We start from the raw sequence: 20,274 nt of genomic DNA on the forward strand, positions 1-20,274 counted from the left end.
TCATCTGCCATGTATTCTTTCAAGGGCCCATTCATTTTTCCTAAAAATCATTAGCTCTCCCCCAGAAGGTCTACACACACACATATACCCTTTCCTTATTAAAATGGTGTTCAAGCCGAAACCGGTTTGGCTCAGTGGATAGAGTGTCAGCTTGCAGACTGAAGGGTCCCGGGTTCGATTCGGGTCAAGGGCATGTACCATGGTTGCGGGCACATCCCCAGGGGAGTGTGCAGGAGGCGGTTGATCAATGTTTCTGGCTCTCTATCTCTCTCTCTCCCTTGCTCTTTGAAAAAAAAAAAAATTAATAAAATATACTGAAAAAATAAAATTAAAATAAAATAGTTCTTCTTTGGGGGATAATAGCTTATATAACAGGAACAGCAAGAGCTCGGGTTTTGAAAAAAAAAAAGAAGAAGAAAAGAAAAAAAGAAGAAAAAGAAAAAGAAAGGGAAAAAAAAACAACTGCTATCATAATTACTAATAGCGCTTGTTACCTCCTTACTGCCCATTCCTGCCGCGGATGGAACAGGCCACGTGCTCGGCTGAGGACCACCAGACAAAACCCCACGCCATCGTCAGAAGCACCTTCGAGGGCTTCTGTGAGACGCAGGTGCGGTGAGAGAGGGCGGAGCACAGCCGAGGAGTCCTGAACGAGGGCCACAGCCGGGAATTCCAGCGTTTCCCACGGTCCTTATCTTTTTGGGGTGGTACACGGAGAGGACCGGGCAGGGAGTTTAGGGGAGGGAGCTGCCCTAAGGCAGCGGCCAGGAGAGGTTTGGAAATGGCTTTGGCGGGAGGGCTGCGGGAGGGGGCGTGGAGCAGGACCCCCAGGTTCCCGTCCGGGAGACTGGCACAGGCGTGGATGGAGAGGCTGCGGGCGAGACGCAGGGCAGCGAAGGGTGTGGGCCGGAGACTACCCAGGCGGGTGCCTTCGGGACAGCCCAGGGGAGCGGGTGTGTGTGTGTGTGTGTGTGTGTGTGTGTGTGTGTGAGAGAGAGAGAGAGAGAGAGAGAGAGAGTCAGAGCAGCTGACATCTGAGAGCGCTCCCAGAATAAACCACACGTTTCCCAGGAACGACCTCATTTCCCTGTGGTCTCCACGGTTACTCTAAAACCGCCCGGGACACTACAATGCTTTTCACTGTACAAATCATTAGGTGGTTGTTTCGGTGGCATTTGACTTAATTGGGTTAGTTCTATATGTCAGGAAAGTAAGGCCTGGAGAGATAAGACATCTAAGAGAGAGAGGAGAGAGAGAGAGAGAGAGAGAGAGAGAGAGAGAGAGAGAGAGAGAGAGAGAGAGAGAGAGAGAGAATGAATCTCGAAGGCAGGACCGCAGCCACCTTCTTCTCCTCCCACTCACCCCGCCACTGCAGCACAGCCCTGGGGCCCTGGCCCGTGTGACCCCCTGTTTGGAAATTACTCCGGGCGGTGCTGCTTCCCACAAGTAATCCCAATTCAGCCTGTGTTAACCGTCGTCCCCCCCCCCCCCCCCCCCGCACCCAGGCCAGAGGAGGAGCTCGAGGATGCGGCCCCTTCAGCTCTGCTCAGGCCTCGCCAGGAGCATAGGAAGCCGACGCCCGGATGCTCCCTGGGATAACGGGGCTGGGCACAAACCCGGTATTCCCCGGAGCCGCGGAGACCCACGGAAGGAGCCCGGGCTTAGGTTAAAGGGGGAGAGATGGTGGTTAGGGATGAGGAAGATGCCAGTCCCAAGATGCAGCGGCCCAGGGAGACCCTGGCATCCACGCCCCGGGCAGCACCTCTTGGGTACCAGGCGCTCACCTGCCTCCCTCGGGCTGCTCTGGCCCTTGAGCTCCCAGATCCTGCTCTTCAGGGAGAACCCTTAGGACCAGGAAAGGAGAAGAGCACAGCGGGGTGGCACCAAGGAGAACAGAGGGGCTGGAAGCCCTTACACAGCCTCTGTCTGCACCGACCCCGGCCCCGAAAGGCCGGTCCTCTGAAGGAGAAACCGCTCAGGCAGCAGCTGGGCCTCTGCCCCGACCCTGCCCTGCTCCTCCTCTCCGCTCACAACAGAGCTGACCACCACAGCCCCGACACAGCCACAGAGCAGCCTCGGAGAAACTTCCCTCAGGGCTAACATGGCCAAGCGGCCACGCAGGGACTGGGGACACCACCGCAGCTGGCCAGATGTGACAGGAGCCACCAGCCCACGGTCCTGTCCAGCCGCTGGCTGCGTTCTCTCTCCTCTTCCTTAGACTTCCGCGGAAGAGCGTTTCTTGGACACAGGACAGAGCATGGTGTGGCTGTGCGCTTGATTCCTTTGAAGAGAAGTGTGATTTCTCCCCAAGTTGTCAGGAAACCTCTGGTTCCTCTTTTAGCGAGAGGGCAGCTAAGCGCAGCGGGTGAAGGCGCGGGGCTCAAGGGCTGCAGGGCTTCCCCGCCCCCCCCCCCCCGGGGGCCTGCTGCTGCCCTAGCCCTAACCCTAACCCTGACCCTAACACTAACTGCCCTCGGAGGGAAGCCTTGGATGGACTCGCCCTCTTTTTAAAAAAATATATATTTTATTGATTTTTTACAGAGAGAAATGACGAGAGATAGAGAGCTAGAAACATTGATGAGAGAGAAACATCGACCAGCTGCCTCTTGCACACACACCCCCTACCGGGGATGTGCCCGCGGCCAATGTACATGCCCTTGACCGGAATCAAACCTGGGACCGACCGACGCTCTATCCACTGAGCCAAACCGGTTTCGGCTGGACTCACTCTCTTGCTCAGACCAGCCAGAGTCTGCCTGGCTCCCAGCAAGGCTGCAGGAGACCCTTCAGGTTTGCTTCCAGAATTTAGACCAAGATGACACAATAAACTGCTACTGATCTTCCCACACAGGGGCTCCTTCCCCCTTCAGGAAGCTCTGACTCCCGGACTCGCAGCCTCCACCTTCAGCCCCAACTCTACCCCAGTCCCCACTGCCTGCCAGGGCCCGCTCAGCGGGCTCCTCGCGGGAGGGGCTGTCCTCACGCGCCCCCAGGCCCTCAGAGCCAGCCTCTGCCTGGCACAGCACTCTCAGCCAGTGAGTGGCAGCTCAGGAGGGAATTCGGAATTAACGTGAGGCCTTCGTGGCAAAGGGCTGTTGGAAGCAGGGCCATGAAAACAGCGCAGGACAAATCCAAGTAAGACAGAGGGCTGGGGGCTTTGATATAAAAAGGTGTGAGTGAACCCTAAGGGCTGGAACAGGATCCGGGCCCGGATTACCGTTACCAAGTCTCTGTCCGGGCTCGGCACCAGCTAATTCTCAGGCTTTGGCTCATCTGCGTTCTGACAGCAACTGAGTGAGGTGGGACAGGCCCTCCGGCCAGGAGGCAGTGGAGGCCGTGGGGATAAGGAGAAACTGGTATCCTCCCTGCCTCCTGCGGTCTGCCAAGCGCCGTGCGTGTGGTAGTCACCCCCGTGACTGCGGAGTGGACTGTGTGGGCACCGATCCCGGTTCTATTGCTGAAGTAGCCATGGGACCTCAGGCACGCTACCTACTCTCCATGTGTCCTCAGTTTCGTCACCTGAAAATGTGACGATGGTATCACTTTTGAAGATTAAGCAAGTGAATACTGTACATCAAGTTTTATCAGAATGCAGCCACGTGCATTTGTTTGTAAATGGTCTACGGCTGTTTGGTTTTTTGGGTTTTTTTGTTGTTTTTTTTAAAATATATTTTATTGATTTTTCACAGAGAGGAAGAGAGAGGGATAGAGAGTTAGAAACATCGATGAGAGAGAATCATCGATCAGCCGCCTCTTGCACACCCCCTTCTGGGGATGCGCCCGCAACCAAGGTACATGCCCTTGACTGGATTCGAACCCGGGACCTTTCAGTCCCCAGGCCGACGCTCTATCCACTGAGCCAAACCGGTCCCGGCTGTAAATGGGTCTACGGCTATTTTTGACTACCCTAGGAGAGATGACCATATGGCCCGTAAAGCCTCAACTATTAATTATCTGGTTTTCTACAGAAATAGACTGCTGACACCCCTCCCCCACCATACACACACACACACACACACACACACACGCACGCGTGCGCACACGAAGAGTTTATAACGGTGGTAAATAATACGTGCTGGGGGGGGGGGGCATTATTATGAATAGCATTTGCCCCAGAGGTCATGGTTATACCGGACTACCTCCCACTAGACATTTATTCCTTCGGTTACTCACTAATTCCTTTGCTGAGAACCCACCACGTGCAGACACCGATGGGGAAACGGAAACCTAACACTGTGGGCGGGGTTCCTCACCATCCCCACCGGCCGGCCACTCTCTCCCTCACCTCCCTCCTCCCCGGCTCCAGAGCTGGGCCTGCACACTTGTGCCCCTCGTCAAACACCACAGGCTCCTCCCGGCAGCCTTCTCACCTCTCCCAAGTTCATCTGTGCCCTGCCTTTGGACAAGCTGGGGCACCCGGATCACCTGAGTGCTGGGGTTTGTGTGTGAGGCCCTATGTGGTTTGGAAAATCATATTAACATTAGTTCGGCCGTCATAATTGTAATCATGTAATCAGACTTGTCAACTAGCTTTCCCTCAACTGCTGCCCGCATGCCCTTCCTATGGCATTTGGTACTTCCTTCTAGAAACTCCCTAGTCCTTTGGCCCTGGGGACGCTGCCCTTTTGGGTCCTCCTCTCACCCCTGACCTTCCCTGTAAGAGGCTCTCTGCGGGGTTCCCCTGAGGCTGGGTCAGCCCGCTACCCTTCATTCCTGCCAACACACCCACCTGTTCGCGTGTGAGAGGCTCCCTCACTGCCGCCCTGTTTCTGAATGCAGTGCGTCCCCCTCCATCACCGTCATCACCTCACACTCACAGTTCCCCCCACTTCCTTCCTAACCACCCACTGCTCTCACACAGACAGGTGGACAGCTTGGCAGGTGATGGAGACCCCAGTGGCCCCGCAAGCAGAGGGGACCGGGAGCTCGGATACTCGCCCACAGACCCCCATTGGGATTTAGTTTGGAATTCGGGAGCACTTCTAAGGAGGACTAGGCAGGGCCTTTGCTTGGCCCCACTCTCCATGGCCTCAGGGTGCTCTGAGGAAAGGGGAGAGATCTGAGACCACCCACAGAACAGACGAGTCCCGGAGGCCTCAGCAACCGTGGCTTGACCTTTCGGTGAATCTAGCTCCCCGAGGCCAGCGTCACTCTGGCCGTGCTTCATCCTTCCCCAGACGCTCATGCTACCCTACCCTCCGAGCTGACCACAGACATGTGACATGCTGTCCCTGCCAGCTGCCCGGAGCTGGGAGAGTCCGTGGGTGGCTGGGGCATGAGTCGGTGTTCCCGGGGAGACCGACGGGCAATCCCCTCCTCCCCCAGGCCTGAGCGGAGAAGCTTCCAGAACCCCGTCGCCCCAGGCACACCCCAATGCCCTACCCAGGCATGGGCAGCCCTCCTGGAGTCCTGCTCACAGAACGGTGTAGGGCTGGATGCCTGGGACTGGCAGGCGTGGTCAGGACAAAGGAAGAGGGGGAGCAGGAGGGCAGCCCACAGAGGAAACCACAGAGAAGCAGAAACTGTGAAAGGCTGACATTCCCTCATAACCGACACGGTCAACCGTGGAAAGACTGAAGGGATCCACTAGCCAAGCGTTTCACAGCTTCTTCAAAACAGTGAAACTCATTAAACCAAATCTCACGCAGAAAAAAAGAGTGTGCAGAGGGCCTGGCCGACGCGAGGCCTGTTGGGTTTCCTCAGCTCTACCGCCCCTGGGGCAGCTCTCCAGGCAATCTCAGGGCTTCCACGACCTGATCTTCCAAGATGCTGCTGATACCGGGACGCTGATGATGAGAATGATGACAGTGACACCACCTTACACATATCAGTCCTTTGCCTTGGTATTTTCCCATACAAGATCATCCCCAGTCCTCCAACGAATCCGGAGGCGATATTTCCATCATTGTATTTCCAACGAGGCACTGAGCCCTCTTTCCATCAGGGCTAACGTGGCCAGGGGACCACGCAGGGACTGGGGGACACCACCACAGCCACCCAACAGGTGACAGCAGCCCACCAACCCACGGCCCAGTCCACGGCACAGCTGGCTTTGGTGTCTCCAGGGCAGAAGCTGGCAGTGTTCTCTTCTTTTCCTTTTCCTTAGCCTTCCGCAGAAGAGTGTTTTCTAAATTGTTAAGCCACTTGCCCCCTACCACATGGCTGGCCCATGGCAGGGCAGGAGCTCGGATCTAGGCCTTCCGACTCCAAGGCCAGCACTCTTTGGTCTGGGACATGGCCAGGGGGAAATGAACTCCATCCCAACCAGCACCAAAGGGGGTCTTCCTGAGAGGCAGCACAGCTTGGAGACCAGCTCAGGGAACTGGACCTCTGGGGTCCCGCCCCTTCTGCCATTCATCTATCTGTGTCACCTCCCCCTCACTTAGAAAATGGGACGTCCCACTCCTCTGCTCATTCAGAGTGAATGTCAGTGTCCTGAGAGCCACAAGTAATCTGGCCCCCACCCTCTCTGTCCTCATTCCCCAGCACCTTCCTCATTCACACGCTCCGGCCACACTGGCCTAGCTTTCTCTTGACAAGCAGAAGAGCCTCTGTTTGCTGCCCTGACACCTGGCTGGCTTTCCCCTCACGTCAGGCATCTGCTCAGAGGTTACCTCGCACGTGAGGCCTTCGCTGACCCACATGGAAACTCAGCATCCCTGGCCGCCCTCAGCCTGCTGCATTTTCCTCCAAAGCACTTCATGCCATCTGGCATCTTGTGTGTTTCCTTGGTTACTGCCTGTCTTCCCTGCCAGAACCAAGCTCCACGAGGTGAGAGGTGTTTCTTCTGTGTATGAGGTCCCAACGCTTAGACCAGCGCACCTGACAGGTGCTGGGTAGGTACGTACGGACGGTCCGAATGGCTGCCTAACGGCGTTCTGCAGAGAGCTGGACAGACTCCCACGGAGCGTGCCTCCCAGCGCTCACACTTTCCACCTCCACTCTTTGAAAAGTCCTGAAATCCCACCAGTGACAGGTCAGAAAGCAAAGCGGGGGATGATGGCTGACGTGGGGAGGGCGGGGAGTGGCAGGAGGGGAAGGGCCCAGCCTCTGGGGCTGGAGAGTAGGGCTTGACCAGTGTCTTTGTTCCTGTGAACTAGCTCCTGAGGTGCATCTGTGGGGAGTCAGGTACCTGGGAGGCCGGGGGTACCTGAGGAGGACTCAAAGGTAGACAGGCCAACACCTCAACTCCATAAGCGTGTATGGGGTCCTTACCTCGGTGCCCACAGATACAAGAGATCTCAAATCACATCTACTGGGTCTTTTCCTGGAGATGGGTAAGAGAGGGTGGGGCCAGGTTTCCCCTGTCCGCTCACTCTCTTGTTTTTAATGTCTACTTCAGATGTTTCTTGTCTCCACAAACCTTGACCCCTCCCTCCAGGCTTACCACGAAACTTCACTTCCTACTGCTTAGAAAAAAAAAATGAAAAAAGAATAGAAGTCTTCAGACCAGAACCACCTCCATTTCCTGCCGCCAGACCTCCGTGTCTCCCTGCTCAGGGCCCCTGCTCTGCCCCCCTCACCCCCAGGGCCACGGGAGAGGTCACCTCTGCATCAGGCTGGACCAGGTGTCGGCAACCTGTGGCTCCAGAGCCGCATGCGGCTCTTTTGAAGCTTTACCGCGGCTCCGGCAACTTGCAAGCCTGTGTGAAAATGAAGGTAACGTCTTACAGCCCTGATGTGCTGACACTATGCACTGAGGTTCAGGAGCAAAATTCCCATTAACCAGGTAAATTAAATATTTTAATTAGCTAATAATTTGCAAGAATATATTTTACATTGTTAAGTGAAAAAGTCCTTTTTTTCTTCAGGTTGACAGCTAACTGCACGATCCGGTATATAGCATTAAGGTAAGAAACAATATATGCAGTGTTATATTTGTTTTAAATGTCGTAATGGTTTTGCGGCTCCCAGGTTTTTTTTTCCTTTGGAAACGGGTCCAAGTGGCTCTTTATGTCTTAAAGGTTGCAGACCCCTGGGCTAGACGGTCCGGTCCGCTTCAGGGGTCTTTTATGTCAGTTATCACCCAGCCCACCTGCTTCATCATCCAGCTCTCCCTTCCAGCAGGGTCCTCCCACCAGCCCTCAAATGATACCCAGCTCCCTAAGATTAGAGCAACACAAGACAATTCTCCCATTTCTCGAGCATTCTTCCCGTTCACAGCCACGCTTCTTGACTCATCCTCGCTCTCACATAGCGGGGCGGCCATCTCCACAGGCCCTTCTTCTATCCAATCCTCAGCCCGCTCTGGCCTGGCTGACACCCATCCAGGCACCCAAACTGCTCTCACCCAGGTCCCAGTGACTCCTGGGTCCCTAATGCCATCCAGGGTCACTTCTCCCTGGCTTCTGCGCAACATCTGTCATTGCAGACACCCCCCTTTCCTTCGGTCTCCCAACCCCCCCCCACAAAACACACTTTAATATTCTCTCTCCCTCTAGCTTCCTGGAACCACAGTGTCCTGGCAGGAAAGACCACGCATGAACCAGCAACTCCCAGTTGTTTCCCTCCTCTGCATCTAGACCTACTGCCCACCGGTGTCTCCCTCTGACTCCCAAGCCAACATACCAACACGGAACCCATTGCCTCTCCTCAGTTGCTGTCTCTCCAGAGCTTGCTCTTGAAGACCAACCCTTTGTCTTGCTTTGTCCTCAGACAATGAGCATCGTTCTCGGTGATGCCTTCCCTCTTCTCCCCCCACATCCCATCAATCAGTCAGAGCTCCCCTGAAGGTACCCGATGGACACATCTCACCGACTTCTCCACATCGCCCCCCTCCCCCTTCAATTCAAGCCACATCCCCTCTCACCTGGGCCACGGCAACAGCCTTCTGTAACTGGTCTCTCTTCCTATGGTGGATCCCTCCTCCTCTTCCTGCCCCCATGTGCTCCTCCGTGGCATTCTCCACACAGCAGCTTGATTTAGCTTTTGAAAATGCCGAGCTATTGTCACGCGCGCAGTCTCCCATTGCTCTTACAGTTCCAATTCCCTAACCTGCCCACATCGCCAGCGTCATCCGTGAGCTGTCTCCCGCCCACCCCTAGCTCCCCCGCCTCTCTGGTCTGGCTGCTGTTCCTCAAATGAGTGCAGATACTTCCCTCCTCACAGCCTGCGTCCTCAGGCTGGTCTCCCTTTGCTCCAGCTGCTGTCTCGGCTGCAAACTTCCTCTCCTCCGTCTTCCCCCTTCGCGCTGAGCTAGACTCATCCAAGCGCAGCTGAAGCACATGTACTCGGCTAAGCCTCTTGTGCCCCTCAGGTCCATTTCCCTCATCACGTGCCCTTTGTCACCTTGAACTTCTTTGTAGCACTTATGATTACAACTCATTTTTTTAAATTTTATTTTTATTTTTACTTTTTTTTTTTTTTTAATGAGATGGGTGATTGCGTGGATAAAGAGGTTTTCCTCCAACTCTGGTGAGTGTGTGTGTGTGTGTGTGTGTGTTTGTGTATCTACAACTAATTTTTAAAAAATATTTTTTAAAGATATTTTATTGTTTTTTTACAGAGAGGAAGAGAAAGGGATAGAGAGTTAGAAACATTGATGAGAGAGAATCATCGATCAGCTGCTTCTTGCACACCCCCTACTGGGGATGTGCCCGCAACCAAGGTACATGCCCTCGACCAGAATCGAACCTGGGACCTTTCAGTACCCAGGCCAACACTCTATCCACTGAGCCAAACCGGTTTCGGCTAAAAATAATTTTAATTGATTTCAGAGAGAGGAAAGGAGAGGGAGGGAGAGATAGAAACATCGATGATGAGAGAGAACCATCCATTGGCTGCCTCCTGCATGCCCCACACTGGGGACTGAGCCTAGAACCCGGGCATGGGCCCTGACCAGGAATCGAACTGTGACCTCCTGGTTCATGGGTTGATGCTCAACCACCAAGCCACACCAGCCAGCCTACAATTCATTTTTTATGTAACGACCGTTTCCATCTTAGTCTGCGCCAGCAAATAGGAGGGAACTGTGTCTCTCTTTTTCCAGGTGCTGGCACAGAGCAAGCACTCAGATATCTCAGTGAATTAATAACCGCCTACCACGTGCTAGGAGCTTTACATGGGTTGTTCCCCTCACTCTGCACAGCAAACCAATGAGGCATGGGCACTAGTTTCATTATTCCCATTCATGCTTTACGCACCAGGTCCTGAAGCTCGGGGGAATTATATAATGTGTTTGAGGTAACAGGGCTGGTAAGTGCTGGTAAGGACGCAATCTCAGGCTTGTGTCCCATCAAAACCACTACATTGCATGTCCCCTCTGCCCCCCCCCCCCCCCACGGGGCTCACACACTCACCTTGGACTCAGGGGGTGCTCAACCAAGAGGGCGGGCACCATGTCATCATCTTTCTTGGTCCTCATAGTCTACAAACACCCTTAAGGTCTACAAACAAGTGACGATGCCTTCCTAAGTGACGGAGGAGAATGGAATTGGAGGGGTTCGCCTGACCGTAGGTAACCATGCTGAGCTGGACCCCATGTCTTCTGGCTCCTTCTCTGGGGTGATGCTCTCTACAACACAACCACAGCCAGGCTCTGACAGGTGGGATGGTGCAGTAGTTGACACAGCAGGCCCAAGACTGCTAGCCTGAGAGGTGTCTTCTCACAAGGATGGCCCCTGGCTGATGTCTGAGGAGGGGGATTTGGGGAAGGTTTTCCTAACGGATACGGGGGCTCCCTGTACCTACACTGTCTGCAAACAATGTGGTTTATGCTGAGCACCAGGCTTTCTTTTGGAAGTCTGGGAATTGGGCAGAGAGTGCCTACACGATCAGTCCTCGATAAGCACCCTGGGCACTGAGTCTCTAATGAGCTTCCCAGGTTGACCACACGGTCACACAGGTTGTCACAGCCCATGGCTGGAGGAGTTCAGCATGTCCTGTGTGACTTCCCTGGGGACATTCTTGGACGTTCCTGCCCCGTTCCCTCTAGCCTTTGCCTCGTGTGCCTTTTCCCTTTGCCTAGAGAGCTTTGAATCTTTTCACTGGAATAAATCATCGTGGTAGGACCAGATGCTGAACCCTGCGAGTCCTCCCGGCCAATCATCAAACCAGAGCATGGTCTTGGGGACCCCCAACACAGAAGCTTTCTTAAGAAGACATGAGTTTTGAGGGTTTATTTTGTTTTTGTTTTTTTTTTTTTAATTTGGAAATTAAATCAGGAGGCATTCTGGGCAGAAGAAATGATGTGGAGAAAGCTCAGAGCAGATAAGCCAGCGGTGGAGGCCCCACCGCTTTGCAATGAGACCTGAACAGAGTGGGTGCTGAGCACACTGACCACCACGGTGATGGCACGGCAGAGATGGGAGCTGGAGAGGTCACACTTGTGAGAAAGAGCGAGAGTCAGTGATGTGAAGCCACACCCACGGAACTGCTAGTACCAAGGAAGGACTGAAAGCATTTAGCGTCTATCTGGCTGTCCACAGCTAATCTCTGGCATTGCACTTCCAAGAAAGGTCGGGGGAGTGCCATTTGAAGGTTGAAGTAGCATCCCACAGTATTCCTCAACAGAAGGAAACTAATCTGCTCCACAATAATCCACTTTCCTTTTGTTGAAGGCCATTACTTGACTTATCCTTTATCTTTTTGAAATGCCTTTGCCCACAGTCCCATATCCCCATCCTATCCCTCCTGTCCACCCCTCTTCACGCCTTAGGAACAACCCCACACACCTGTTTAATCGCCTCTTTTATTCTGCAGCTGCTTAGACATAAGCTCCAGTTATCTTTCCTTTAACCTGGGGAAGCCTGGTAAGTTTTCCGAGGTCGCACCACAGGCCTCTGCCCAGCCTCTTCCTCAGATTCCCAATATCATAAAGGCAGGAGAGGGGCTTCTGTGGCCTGCTTAGCTCTGCCCGCCCCCTGCCTCCATCCTCCAGCATCAAAGGGCCCTCGGAGAACAGCCCCTTAGTAAGAGGGAACAGAAAGGGTGCTGGCCAGCAGCCTCGCATCCAGTCAGCCTCACTCCTTATCCTGCTCTGACTTCACAGTTGGATCCCACTAAAGCTGGGGTGGAGAAGCTTTTTTCCCGCCCAAGGGCCATTTGTTATCTATAACATCATTTGAGGGCAAAGGTCATCATCTTAAAAATTAGCCTGCTATATTTGGTCAGACATTTAAAAAGGGAACTCCCCGGTTAACAGGTTTTAATGAACTCAACCCGAATGCCTTGGCAGGGCCCGGCCAAATGCTATAAGCTCACCGACCCTGGCTCCTGCGGCTGGGCTGCTCCAGAGATTGCCAAGTGGCAACAATAGGCTAGTGACAGGATGGTCTACCCTGGCAGGGGGCAGTTCTCTGGCTTGTCTGTTTTTAACTTAAATGTGAATGCCTTTAGGCTAGACATACATTTTCCACCTCCCCAGAGGCCCCATGATCCCCTATTGCTATCACACACAAGGAAGAAGAAAGCCAACTTTGCCAAATAGCCTCCAGACACGAGACTGTGTGTGTGTGTGTGTGTGTGTGTGTGTGTGTGTGAGAGAGAGAGAGAGAGAGAGAGAGAGAGAGTGTGTGTGTGTGTGTGTGTGTGTGTGTGTGAGAGAGAGAGAGAGAGAGAGTGTGTGTGTGTGTGTGTGTGTGTGAGAGAGAGAGAGAGAGAGAGAGAGTGTGTGTGTGTGTGTGTGTGTGTGTGTGAGAGAGAGAGAGAGAGAGAGAGAGAGAGTGTGTGTGTGTGTGTGTGTGTGTGTGAGAGAGAGAGAGAGAGAGAGAGAGTGTGTGTGTGTGTGTGTGTGTGTACTCATTTCATCCTTCCAGCAACCCCCCGTGGGTGGCATTACCACCTCTGTTTAGCAGTGGGAATACAGAAGTTCACCAAGGTTGGGCAGCTTGCTCAGACCATACAACTACAACCAGCAAGTCACAAACCCAGAACCGAGCCCAGGCCTGCCAGAGTCTGAAGTCCACGCTATTTCCAGGATGCCAGGCATGAAGGCAGTAGGCCTCGATTAGGCTGTGCCTGAAGGAGGCCCCTCTGCAGCCGTGGGAGAGAACCTGGAGGGGCAGGAAGGGGGGTGAATGCACAATGAAGGCAGCTCAGGGAAGAAGTGGGGCGAACCTGAGCTCGGGGAGCGGCCCTGGGGATAGACGGATCAGGATGGGCCGAGGGGAACAGGCTGGGGTGAGTGAGGGCAGCGCCATCTCTGGCCAGGGAGAACACAGGGGACGTGGTGGCTTGGGACAAGAACCTACAGGGTCCTCAACCATCCCGGGAAAGACTCTGTGTCTCACACATCAGAGTGGCCCAGAAGGAGCTGGGTGAGGGGCTTGCTCCTCCTTTGCTTTCCTTCAGAGCAGAGGGAGCTCCGGGGAGAGGAGCCCAGGGGAAAGCGAGCCAGCGGAGGACCCAGCCCCCCCGTGGGCACTTGCAGGGGCGGGAGGAGGAGGAGGAGAAGCTCGAGGTCACGGAAGGGCATGGTGGTGGGGACAGCGTGGCACCCTCCAGGGAGATGGGCAGCAGCTGCGGAGCAGGCTGGCGGCGGAGGATTACCCGGCCTGGAAGCCAGACCCCAGCCGCGCGGCAGGTGCACTCACAGGTGCAAGGCTGGCTGCAACTCCAGAAGCTGTCGGTGAGGGAGAGGACGGGGCTGGGGACACAGGGGGCCTTATGCTTAACAGAGCGTGTGTGTGTGTGTGTGTGGTGGTGGTGGGGGTGGGTGTCAGTTTTAAGAGCGCAATGGCAGGAACTGTCTTGTGTCAGAGGGAGGAGAGTGCTGAGTCAGGCCTCCACGTGGAGAAGGGGCTGTCTCTTGGTGGGTGCTCAGGACAGGAGATAAAAAAGGGGGCCCTCACTGGTTTGGCTCAGTGGATAGAGCGTCGGCCTGCGGACTGAAGGGTCCCGGGTTCGATTCCGGTCAAGGGCATGTACCTTGGTTGCGGACACATCCCCAGTAGGGGGTGTGCAAAAGACAGCTGATCGATTATTTCTCTCTCATTGATGTTTTTAACTCTCTATCCCTCTCCCTTCCTCTCTGTAGAAAATCAATAATATATATATATATATATATATATATATATATATATATATATATATATATTTTTTTTTTTTAAAGCTATGGGGTACACTCAGGGATGCTCTGAATGGTTGAGAGGGGACGCTGATGGAGCACATGACAAAAATTGAGGCTGAGGCCGAGACCGGTTTGGCTCTCTCATCGATGTTTCTGGCTCTCTATCCTCTCTCTCTTCCTCTCTGTGAAAAATCAATAAAATATATATTTTTTAAAAAATCGAGGCTGAGGATCTGCAGAAAGTAAGATGGGCTCCCTCCCCACACGACCCAGGAGGGATGTCATTGAACACGGGGCCGGGAAGGAGCAGGGAGGAGGTTGAAATGAAAAGGGGAGGTACATGGTGGGGGGAGGAGCCTTGACTCGGGACGGTGGACACAATACAACATACGGACGATGTATTCCAGAATTGTACACCTGGAACCCACGTAATCTTATTAACCAGCCGCCCCCGAGGAGTTCAAGAAACAAAACCGTGCAAAGCCCTGGGCCCACAGACCCCACAGCCGTAGGCGGGTGAACCCCTTCTCGCTGCAGCGCCATCCACGCGCCACCGCCCGCCCCGGACAGCCACACGCGGCGTGTGCTCCGTGGACTGGACATCGTCCGTCAGGAATGAGGAGTCATTTCACTCTATTTTCCCCCCGGTCGTCCAGCCACTTCCTCACAAGACAGAGCTTGTGGGGGCCCTGTGAGTCAAACACTGCCTGACCCTCCGAATCGATCTGTCCTCTGGGCAAAGCCGCAAACTCCCGGGTCCGACCTAGGCCTCTGCAGCGGCAGGAGCCCACCAGCCCCGGGAGGGGGGGTGGCTTCTGCCCCATGCATGTTCCCCGCCGGCCCCGACACACACACACACACAAACACACACACACACACACACAGACGCACCTGCTACACGCTGCTGGGGGGACAGCTCCTGCCCCAGAGAAACCGCAGAAAAGCCGCCACCTGGGCCGGAAAAGCTCCTCGGAGGCTGGGCTAGAGGCTGGGCTACCGCTGCTCGCCCTCCCCCTGGGCTGCTGGCTCTCAGAGAGCCCGCCCGCCAGCCCGTGACAAACCATCAGGCAGCCTTTTCTGGACGCTGCTCTGGCTCCCTCACACACCCCTCCTGCCCACCATCCGGCCTTCCTGCAGCCCCCGTGCTGTGAGGAACGCACAGGGGTTGGAGTCAGCAGGCGTGGGCAGGGCTCTGGCCGGTCCCTGCATGCCAGGACCTCTTTCACGTCGCTTCTGGGCGCCAGCTGGCAGCCAGGGAAGACCCAGCAGGCAGCGCATCTCCCTCCTTCAGGAAGGCGGTGAGGGGCGCAGGTGGGACAGGTTGTTTGGAAATGGCTTGGTGCTGTTCTGAGCTCTGGGATCTGAGCCGGTCCTGCTGGCGGCTCCACCTCCCGCCGCAGAGCCCCTCCCAGCACATGCTCTGGGCCACCGGGCCCGGCAGCTCGGAGCCCGGGGGAGACCATCTCAGATGAACACCATGCAAACATCAGCGTAGGCCCACTCTGCGCCTGGCTCCAGAACACCCACGGGAACGGACACAGAGCCGCCCCCAGCAAGCCCTGCTGGAAGGCAAACTCGTTCGTCCACGGAGCCAACGATCAACAGTACAGCGGCCGAGATTTCTTTGGAGAGCCACGTTTTTTAAACTTCAGCTTCTCCTAACGCCGCTTCTTCAAAACAGACTCGCCCAGGCCATGGTATTTTGTGGAAGAGCCACGCTCAAGGGGCCAAAGAGCCGCAGTTTGCCGACCACGGAGTGCGGCTGTCTGTTCATGGGGTGGCCAGGGCATCTGCAGGAGAATCTGCTCCATGGTGAAGAGACAGACCTCACAGGCATTGCCAGAGTCAGGGAGCCCTTGCTGACCCCCTGGGACGGAGGAGCGGTGGGCAGACTTGGCTCCCTGAGAAACCAGGGTGGGGGCCCGGAGCACAGGAGCCAGGCGCCTTTCAGAGCCCGGCCCGGCCCAGGGGGAGCCGAACAGCCTCTCACACCCTGTGCTCTCCGTCTCCATCTGGAAGAAGTGGACAAGAGGCCCGCGCTGGCCTGACTCATACGAGTGGAGGGCAAATGAGGACAAAAGGGCAAGAGCAGTGAGAAAGTGCTTTAAGAAGGAAAGGGCTTCACCAGCAAGGGATTAACATTTTTCCTTCAGGGTCCTCCCCAGACAAGCTGAGGTCGTCACCAAGCCCTGCCCCTGGCTGGCCCATCAGGACCGACTGAGAGGCTTCCGTTCCAGCTGCATCGCTCTGCACACCATCGCCACTGGACTACCCAAGCCGCCAGCCAGTCCTCCCAGTGGAGGGGACCCCGTCTCCTTGCCATACTCTTCCCACTGCCCTGCCTCCCCCAGCCAGGTGCCCCGGGTGAGGCTTGCTGACAGACTAAACCACAGACCATCCTATCCCCACTGCCCCAGGCCTGGGCCCAGAGGACCTGAGAGCCGCCTCCTCCATCCCCTCCCCTCCCCAGCAGGACTCCCGGACGCTGGCTCAGACGGCAGACTGCCTCCGGCCTGCCTAGGTCCGAGAGCCCGAGAAGGGCCTCCAGGATCCGAGACCCAAACCATCCCTCTGAGCTCAAAACAAACAAGAACAAAAACGTGTGTACAGAGGGGAGGCATCCTCTGCTTCTACCTCACAGCCATTTCCTGCAGCAACTGCTGTCTCTTGCATTCAAATTAAGAGTACCCTTGGGAGGTTCTCACCCAAACCGTCAGCTGCGCCAACAGCCCTGGCCCTGGCAGTGTGTCTAAGGCCTGACATTATTTTTCACACAAACCCAGCACGGTTCTGTTCCCAGGAGGACTTCAACCCTTTTTTTTTTTTTTTGGCGTGTGATGTCTTCCTCGGCCCTTTTAAAATGCAAATGTCTCTGACGGAAGGAAGCTTCTTCCACTGGCCCAACCCCAGTTCCCACACAACAACTATGTACGGAATTAAGCCGGCTCCTGGATGCCTGTCCTCACAGGCACGGGTCAGAGCCCAGGGGTGCAGAGGGGCGGCCGGGGCGCGGAGCCAGGCCTCCTGTCACCAACCTCAGACGGGCCGGGGGCAGGCCTGCCTGCCACCGCGAGAGAACTCGAGTTGCGATGAAAGTAAATCTGAAATCGCCAAATAAGGAAACTCTGCAGGAGGTGCAGAACCAGCTGAGAAAGTCTGCCGCGGCGGGAGCCCTCAGGAACGCGGTCCCAGCCCCGGCGGCTGGGTGCGAGCGTGGGCCTGGGAACCGCGGGGCGGCTTACATTTCTGGTCAAGGGCACCTACCACGGTGGTTGCAGCGTGGATCCCTGGCCCCGGTCTGGCGTGTGTGGAAGGCAACTTCTCTCTCTCACTCTCTCTCCCCTCTCCTCTCCTCCCTTCCATTTTCTCTTAAAAAAAAAAAAAAAAAGAAAGAAAAAAGAGCCCAAACCAGCACATGTGTCAAACACAAGGCCCGCGGGCCAAATCCAGCCCGCCAGGCCTTGCAATGTGGCCCGCACCGCGCTGTCATCACTGCACTCCGCTGTCAGTTTATGACATTGACAATTTATGACTGTTCAGTAAACCATTCGGCCCGCGATTTAGGCTGGATTTTAGATTTTGGCCCCTTCTCTGATTGAGTTCGACACCCCTAGTCAGTGGATAGAGCGTCAGCCTGTGGACTGAAAGGTCCCAGGTTCGATTCTGGTCAAGGGCTTGTACCTTGGTTGCAGGCACATCCCCAGTGTGGGGTGTGCAGGAGGCAGCTGGTCGATGTTTCTCTCTCATCGATGTTTCTAGCTCTCTATCCCTCTCCCTTCCTCTCTAAAAAATCAATAGCAAATATTTAAAAAAAAAAAAAAAAAAAAAAAAAGCAAGAAAAAGGAAATCAATGGGAAAAATGATCCTCAGGTGAGGACTTTATAAAAAAGAACATGGGCCCACTATTCATTGAACATTCTCAGAATTGCCAAAAACCCGCAGACCATGGCACGGGGGAGGCACCGTGGTGTGGAAACCCGGATGGCACCAATTCTCTGCCTGCCCCTGGGAAACTCATGCACTTCTGAGTCCTGGTTTCCCTCCCAGGCACCTTCCTTTGAGGGGTGCCTGTCTAAGTGCGAGGTTTCCATTCATTCCAACATAAAGTTTCATTTCACCCTGGAGTGCGCAGGTTGGAAAGCCGTGCAAAAGTGGAGGGGACGCCTAAAGGGACAGAGAAGGATCCAGGGGGGTGGGGTGCGGGGGTGCGGGTGCACCCCAACTCGAACCTTGCCCTCCAGCCCACAGCCGCGCTCTAGAGCAGCTCCCCTGCCCGGGACCCGTGTCCGTCCTCGCCACACCCCTCCTCCGCGCCGCACCCGCACCCGCACCCGCACCCGCACCCGCCGGCCTCCCTGCGCCAGGCGGGGACCCGCTGGGGCCCTAGCAGCGGGGCGCGGGGCGCGGGGGCATGAAACTTTCGGTTTCAGAGTAGACGGGACAAGCCCAAAGCGCTCCCGAGTCCCCCCACCCAAGCCCCACAGCCCACAGCTGCCCCGGGCGGGCCTGCCGGCCGGACTCACGTGTGGCTGGCGCGCTGGGCTCCGCGGCGCCGTCCGCAGGCGCTGGCTCCTCCGGGCAGCGGGCACCGGCCAGGCCGGCGAGGCGGGGCGCTCTCAGTCCCCAAGCCCAGCGCAGGGCCCGCCCCCGAGGAGGAGGAGGAGGAGGAGGAGGAGGAGGGTGAGAAAGAGGAGGAGGGGCGGGCCGGCGACGGGGGGCGGGGCCCAGGGCGGGGCCCCAGGGAGCAGTTGGCGAGGTGGGTGCAGGATCCAGACCTTCAGATGCACTGGACTGGAAGGTGATGGGCAGGAGGCACTGAGTTACCCAGAGCAGATAGAACTTTTAAAATTATATATATATATATATTTTTTTTAATTGATTTTTTACAGAGAGGAAGGGAGAGGGATAGAGAGCTAGAAACATCGATGAGAGAGAATCATCCATCAGCTGCCTCCTGCACACCCCCTACTGGGGAGGTGCCCACAACCAAGGTACATGCCCTTGATCGGAATCGAACCTGGGACCTTTCAGTCCGCAGGCCGACGCTCTATCCACTGAGCCAAACCGGTTTTGGCCAATATATATATATAATTGATTTCAGAGAGGAAGGGAGAGGGAGAGGGAGATAGGAACATCAATGATGAGAGAGAATCATTGGTTGGTTCACCCTGGGGATTGAGCCTGGAACCCCGGGAGTATGCCCCATGGCGGAATCCAAACTTGACCTCCAGCTTCATATAGGTCAACGCTCCGCCACTGAACCACGCTGGCTGGGCGGGCAGATGGAACTTTCACCCACCGTCTCTAGAACCATTAATACCCACAAATAAAAAGCCTCTCTGACTTCTCTCAAGTGGGTTTGAGCTGTACACCAGGGGCACCTCCTGCCAGGGGTAACCAGGCTCGGCCAATCCAATCACACTTGACCCTTTAGCCAAGGTCTGAGGTCTGGCTCAGGTTGTCCTGCCCCACCTTCCTTCAGGGTGAAAATAGTACTGCACACAGTTCTACAAATACCACACCGTCACAGAGAGTATCCGCCTGCCCTCCTCCTCGCTGCTGGCCTGGCAGCCCCTCAGCGGTGGAGAGCTTGCCACGTACCAAGAGCTTCCCAACACCTCTTTTGATCCCAAAGTCAGCCTTGTGAAGGCCATCCCATTTTACAGAGGAGCCCTCTGAGGCCCAGAGAAGTGGCATGAAATGATGTCAAGACAATACATCATAGCTATCACTGCAAGTATTTCATGCTTGTATGATAGGTCCTGAGTGAGGCGCTCAGCAAGTGCTAGAGCCACAAGTCGAATGCAGTGAGGTGGCTCTAGAGTCCCAGATCTAGGGCTCCTTTCCACCATGTCTTTGTGAGCAGAGGTTCTGAAGGATGCATGCCGTTTACATAAACCTCCTGTGGAAATGGATGGCCCATAAAGAGCATGGACTTTGGATGGAAATGGAACAGTTTCAATGCTAGCTTCTTCGGTTTCAGTGTGGCAGCCATGGGAAAGTTACTTAGCTGCCCTGGGCTTCCAGGACTGGTCAGTAAAAGGGGGAAACAATGACATAGCCAGCTCTGATGCGCAGAGGAGTCAGGCGGGAAACATACAGCAGGGAGGTTATTGTTTTGTGTTGCATTTTTTTCAAAAAATATTATTATTTTTTAATGTTGGGGAAGGGAAGGAACATTGGTGCATGTAAGAGCACTTATGGGGTCTCAGGGAGCAGCCAGGCTCAGTGCCAGCCTGTCTTTATCTTTCAACAAGAGCCAGACA

General features: G+C 55.3%; 1 protein-coding gene across 3 annotated transcripts in view; it reads right to left on the reverse strand.

Annotated features, from left to right (window-relative positions):
- Window positions 1-18,652, reverse strand: part of TRAF5 (TNF receptor associated factor 5) — a 39,560-nt gene extending 20,908 nt beyond the window's left edge. Inside the window, exon 1 of one of the 3 annotated variants that reach the window (XM_084865537.1) lies at window positions 18,532-18,652. Coding sequence is in view for 1 of the 3 variants with exons in the window: in XM_084865536.1 (XP_084721662.1) it covers window positions 8,810-8,901 (92 nt within the window). In the remaining 2 variants the exon portion in view is untranslated. Of the gene's footprint in view, window positions 1-8,809; window positions 8,945-14,899; window positions 14,932-18,531 lie in introns of those variants that run through there. The other 2 variants (XM_084865535.1, XM_084865536.1) reach the window with 2 other exon arrangements.
- Between the last annotated feature and the right edge of the window lie 1,622 nt (window positions 18,653-20,274).

This window comes from Pipistrellus hanaki, assembly GCF_964339955.1.
Source record: "Pipistrellus hanaki genome assembly, chromosome: 18".
Lineage (NCBI taxonomy): Eukaryota > Metazoa > Chordata > Mammalia > Chiroptera > Vespertilionidae > Pipistrellus > Pipistrellus hanaki.